At 45.7% G+C, this 6,000-nt stretch overlaps 1 protein-coding gene across 1 annotated transcript; it reads left to right on the top strand.

The window, feature by feature from the left end:
* The first annotated feature begins 691 nt into the window (after nt 1-691).
* Nucleotides 692-2,632, top strand: LOC136011479 (cytochrome c oxidase assembly factor 7). The gene is made up of 3 exons (XM_065673327.1): nt 692-854; nt 934-1,074; nt 2,050-2,632. The coding sequence occupies exons 1-3, from the start codon at nt 749-751 to the stop codon at nt 2,496-2,498; spliced, it is 696 nt and encodes a 231-aa protein (XP_065529399.1). The 5' UTR covers nt 692-748; the 3' UTR covers nt 2,499-2,632.
* Nucleotides 2,633-6,000: the final 3,368 nt, after the last annotated feature.

Here is a 6,000-nt window from a genome sequence, read left to right on the forward strand (position 1 = left end):
TATCACATCTGGCTTAAATTCACCGGTAACTAGAGAACTAGTGTTTGCTTTGTGGTGTTGATTGCTTACCCATCTACAGGCAGTTTTGACAGCCCTGGCACTGCCTGTCTGGGGACACTCAGATGAACATGGGGCTCCATCCAAAGCACCTTCAAGATGTTTCGGAACATGGGGTTCCATCCAAAGCACCTTCAAGATGTTTCGCTGTACCACAGGAAAGAGCAGTCACAGGTAAATCACAAGTAGCAACTCCCCCATTCTAAAACTGAGCTGAAAATCAATTAGTTAATCCATAAGAGAAGTGCAGGCAGAGAGCTGGGGAATTTGTAGGGCAGCCCTGGTTTCTAGGCCGTGTGTAGGGTATGGATATATATGTAGTAACGTCTCCACTTACGGACTCGATTGTCCTGTGTAAGGCCTCAGCAGTACATGTCCTGCAGGACAAATCTGGGGAACTCAAACGCTGAAAGTGTGTTACTGCTCAAAACTGCTCAGTGATGCTGAGAGGGAGGGAAGAGGCAGGGCAGGCCAACAGGGGGTCTGCCGCCGCCGAGCGGTGCCGGAGCCGCGCCGGGGCAGCGCAGGCCGATGCCCCAAGAGTCAGCACCCGCCGGTGCGGGACGGGCCCCGGGGAACTGTCGGTCCCGGCGGGCGCCGCGGCATCGATGGCTCGGCACTCGCGGAAGGCGCCGCATCGACGGCTCGGCGGTCCCAGGCAGCCCTGCGTGGCTGTCCCAAGAGCTCCGGCATGGCCGTGTTCGTCAATTTCGAGGACGAGGAGGAGGTGCGGGGGTACCTGGAGAACATACACATCGAGTACAGCTACCAGTGCTTCAAGGAGAAGGACCCGGACGGTAAGCGGCACCGCCGGGAGCTCCGGCCCGCAGCCCCGGGGCCGGCGGCAGCCTCACCCCCCTCCCCGGTGCCTTGCAGGCTGCCAGCGGCTCGCCGACTATCTGGACGCCGTGAAGAAGGACTTTGTGGCGGCGGGGCGGGTGCTGCGCGACAACTGCGAGGCGCACGGGCACAGCGAGAGCTGCTACAAGCTGGGCGCCTACCAGGCCATCGGCAAAGGTGGGCTCGGGTTTGCCTCCGGTCACCCGGCGGCCGCCTCTCCGGCTTTCAGTCGCCTCCGGTGGCGGTGCAGTGCTGCGGCGTCGCGGGTTCCTCACCCGCGGCACGGAGGACGCCTGAGTGCGGGCCCCGGGTGCGTGGTTGATGCCTGTGGGGAAACAGCTTTCCCTTTGCAAAGGTGCTGAGCGCCTGCGTTTCCTCCTGACCTTGAAGGAGGAACTAACCACCCGTCCTGCTTCTTTTATGACCACATAAAAAACGGGGGGGAAGGGTGGAAAACCTTAAATTGCTTCCTTCTGGAGAATCAGCTTTAGATTAACCACGTGTGTTATTATGTCTGCAGAAGTGGTAAGTATATCTGAATTTTGCCCTGTGTCCTGTTCTTAAAATTTGGATTTCTTCTCTCTTGTGGCTGTTCTTCTTTTAGAGAAAATAAGGAAGAAATAAACTCGTAGACTGGCAACACTGCTTAAAAGTCCACATACCATAAGTAGGCCCCAGTTCTGCCCAAAATGTATCTGCTAGTGCAGTAATGGGAACCAGTTTAACTACTGAAGCTTCTTCCAAATGACAATACTAACAAGGAACGTGTTATTTTTACTACAGTTCAAAAGTAATAACAGTCTCAGTGTATGTGTTGGTATACTGGCAAAAGACTACTTTGCCTGGTGTAAGCTATTAAGAAAATCATAGATGTAGTAAGAGTGTTTTGTGAGCTTTGGGAGGGTATATTTAGTTTGCATAAGCTGTTGTGATTACTGGGTAGTGGAGGAGAGTTTCCTAACTGAAAGACATGAGCAAAACCTTTGTGACTGAGACAGTAATAGTGTCTCTGAAGTCCTAAGTTTTGACTGTAGCATCTCAAGCAAGGGATGCTGTACTTCCCAAAGAGCACTGGGAAGCTTGCTGCAAGGCAGAGAGCACCCATCTGGTTTAGGTGTCCTTACCATAATCTTTTGGTTTCTTGGCCTGTAGGTGGATTCGAACCAGACTTGAAAGCTGCCTACAAGTCTTTTATGAAGTCATGCGAGAAAGGTGGGAAGAAGTCAGTAAATGCGTGTCACAGCGTTGGGCTGTTGGCCCATGATGGGAGAGTAAATGGTGATAAACCTGACCCCGTTGTTGCTAGAGACTATTACACAAAAGCCTGCGATGGCAACTTTGCTCCTAGCTGCTTCAACCTCAGTGTAATATACCTCCAAGGAGCACCTGGGGTCCCCAAGGACATGAACCATGCTTTGAAGTACTCACTGAAAGGGTGTGAGCTGGGACACGCGTGGGCTTGTGCCAATGCCAGTCGAATGTACAAACTGGGAGATGGGACTGAGAAGAATGATGCTAAGGCAGAGGATTTGAAAAACAGGGCAAAACAGTTGCATAAAGAGCAGAAAGAGGCCTCGAGTTCTATAACGTTTGGGGAGTAAAATGGTCAGCTGTAGTTATTAAGACTGCAGTTTTAAATGGCAAGTGAACTTGTTAAATTGTGAATGCAGAGTCTTCACTTAAATATCCTGTATTTGGACATGCAAATAAAGTTGTATTTTTTTTGGATGCAACATATGACTGTCGTGCCTTCCTAAGTTTCTGAATACACAAGTTCTTAATTGTATTGCTTAGATCCTTCCTCTTCTTTAAGGAAGCCAAAAACTTCTGGCCTTTTGGAAGGTTGTCCCCATGATTTCAAATACAAAAGGCACAGTCTCATGTCTAGCACTTTGGTATCGAGGGTTGTGTTTGGACCATTTTTAACACACACACACACACACACACATACAAATGACAGTTGTAAAGTAATCCCATCTTGGACAGAACTGTATGATCTCTTACAAGCAATTGTGGAACTCTGATAGCTCTGGAGAACTGCTCTAGGGCTGCTTTGAGAACCTTGAGTGGGTTTATTTACTGCAAGTGAAATTTGCTATCCTCAGGCCGTATTTAGACTTGCTGATTTACTTACTTTGTTGTCCTACCAGCAAAATTACACTTGTAACTAGAAGAGAAAGAGAAGACTTATTAGAGGCAGCAACAATAATTTGGTATCTTGCTGATGATTAGATTATGTTTAATGTCATAATTTCATCGGAGAAGTTTTGATTTCTCAATTTGGTCTGTAAGGTTCACAGGCTGTTAGTGTAATTATTCTGTTAGTGCAAATGTCTATTTGATTGTAAATCCATGTTACAGAATGATTGGATATAATTTGATTTCTAAATAATTAAGCATTCCACTGAGCCATGCCAAATGTTTATGTCCAAGTGAAAAATGCCATTGCACACCAACTCTGGTGTAGGTGAACTCCCAAACATCCTGATGTGGGAAGTGGCACTCCTGTGCAAATAGTGGATTTATTTCTCCTCCAAGGAGCACACAATAGTGAACATGGCAGCATGTTTTCTGCTACCTACTGCTTGAAAAATGCAGAACATAGCAGATTTAGACAAAGAGCAGCTGGCTTTTTCTCCCTCCTCTTCAGCTGTGGAGTAAAAGTTGAAGGCCCAGAACTTACTAATATGTGCAGGAGTAATTCTGTTGAGTGCAGTGAGATGGTTCCTCTGTGAGAGCTGATGGCTTGATATTTACAAGCACTCACAGATTCCTAAACACTCCAGATGTGTTCTGTTGTCATTCCCAAACCAAATAGTTGTTGTTTAACTTCTTAGTTCTTTCAAAGTTATTCTTAAACATCTTTGTCACTGAAGCTTCACTATACTGAGAAAGCTGTAGTGTCTTAATTGTTTCATTCAACTCTACTGTCACTCTTCAAGGCAGCATCAACAAAGCTCACTACCAATGTCTTGGAGGGAAATACTTGTTTTAAAAGAACTGAGATTTACATTTACAGTGGATTTTGGATAAGTAAGGGTAATAAACCATCACAAGATGCAAACTGAGAGGAAGACTGGAGGATTAACCCAGTGTACAAGCAAACCTTGATACTGTATGATTTGTTCAGTTTGTATGTGACAGCTCCAAGAGAGACAGTTCTTGCCTGTATTGAACAGTATCAGCAACCAGTTTCAAGATCATAGAACGGTTTGGGTTGGAAGGAACCTTGAAGATCATCCAGTTCCAACCCAACGTGAGCTGCTTTCACATGATGTTTAAGCCTCACCACTTCACTTTAAAACCAAGCTTATTTTATTCTCTCTGGACACTTGTACTTCACTCGTACTGTCAGCTTTTTTAACTGAGAAATCCACCCAGGCAGCAGGTTGTTCTGAACAGTGCCTCTTGCTGTCTGCAACGATGCCAGGTCCAGGGGGAACATGCTGCTTTAGGCCCTGAAAGTGTGAAGCTTAGATCTAGAAACATTTAAGTCATGTTCAGATGATGCCAAACCCAAAACAGTAATGAGCCTGTATGGCAATATGTACATAGAAACGTCTTTGTTTATAGATCTTGCAAATGAAATAGGTAGGAGATACAAAGGCAGGAGAGAAAGGAACTTAATTGGCTCCGCTGGGTAGATAAGCTACAGGGGCAGAGTTTAAGACAGCTGCTCTGGCTTGTGGAGAAAATAAGAGCGCTAGGAATTGGCCTAGATCTATTGAGTTACCGATGAGTACCTAAGGCCAGATTCCCTTTCAGACAATGCAGGCATACAGGTTTTAAATACCTTTACCCTGAATGTTGTTTTCAGCATATTGCCAAGTGTGTATGACTGCCCTGTGTGCCTGACTGCTTAAGGAACACACGGTGATCACCCCGTATTCAGTTACACACAAATTGATTTACCTGGCTGCCAGCTTCTGAAACATTATGTTCTATTGCTTATAATGCAGATTTGGGGAACAAGGTGCTAACTGATGAGATTTGGGGCTCAAATCCATAGCTTATGTATGTACAAGCTAACCATATATTTTGAAACCGCTGTCTAAATAAATAAGGCAATATATGTATATGTATTTATGCACTGCAATATATGTGTATGTATTTATGCACTGACAAGATCCTCTATCATTCTGGTGTGTAAAAACATATGCAGAGTACCACTGATTTAGAGTATGAATGCTCTGGCTGTGGTCTGGGTAAAGGTACAAACTTACTACTGAAGTAAATTAAGTGGGAGAAAAAACCCCACACTCATTTGGCTCTTGCCACCGTTGCATTGTCAGAATCTCACTGCATGGTGTCTCAGGCAGAGCATGCATGAATTAAAGCAGTTCTTCCAACTTAGCCACACTTTTAACAGCCTCCTTGGAAAGGGCATGCTTGCTGCTGGAATAAAAACCCCAGTGGCACAGTGTAACGAGAGGTGGCAGTATAGGAAAAACATTCTTGCATACAGTGAGTGTCAGGCCGTTGCCTTGTGTTTTCAGCAGCCTGGAAGAAAACCCAGTGGTGGTGACAAAAGTGAGATTATTTCTGTTACCACAGTTAATATTTTGTGGCAGTTTGAGAAGATAGAGCTCTTTTAGAGAAATTCACTTTGCCTGATCCTTTGCTAGATCCTGTTCTGGGCATTTGTTTCACTGGGGAAGGTAAGAAAATGCTGCCTCTGTAGAGTGTGACAGTCTCATAGTAAAGCAGTTTGGAAGCCATGTGTTCAGAAGCCAGCAGTTACAGGTGGCTCAAAGTGTCAAGAATTGGGTGACATTTGAAGCCCTGATCTTCTTTCCAATCTTGTAATGCTTCCTGCCTCTAAGTGGCCTGTTCAGTTCCTCAGTCCAAACCTGCCTCCTCAGAGCAGGCTTCCTCCCACTGGGAATAACACTTGTCAATGATCCCCATGGGAACCTCCAGTCTACATAAGGGCACCTGGGAACATCCTCCATCCAAGTGACACACATTGCAGGTAAGTAAAGCCACATATAAAGTGCACGTGGGGAGGCTTCTTCATAGCACTTGAGAAGTCAGAGACTTGCAGAGTTTTACTATTATAAATTGAACTATTTTCATGAAAGCTGCCATGCATTAGTACAGAGA

This window comes from Lathamus discolor, chromosome 3 (genome assembly GCF_037157495.1).
Source record: "Lathamus discolor isolate bLatDis1 chromosome 3, bLatDis1.hap1, whole genome shotgun sequence".
NCBI classification, from domain to species: domain Eukaryota; kingdom Metazoa; phylum Chordata; class Aves; order Psittaciformes; family Psittacidae; genus Lathamus; species Lathamus discolor.

Bases quoted from the DNA above. Each gene is read 5' to 3' on its own strand.
- LOC136011479 (XM_065673327.1), top strand. From the start codon at position 749: ATGGCCGTGTTCGTCAATTTCGAGGACGAGGAGGAGGTGCGGGGGTAC. The intron at 855-933 runs GTAAGCGGCACC...GGTGCCTTGCAG, and splicing joins CAAGGAGAAGGACCCGGACG to GCTGCCAGCGGCTCGCCGAC. The intron at 1,075-2,049 runs GTGGGCTCGGGT...CTTGGCCTGTAG, and splicing joins CTACCAGGCCATCGGCAAAG to GTGGATTCGAACCAGACTTG.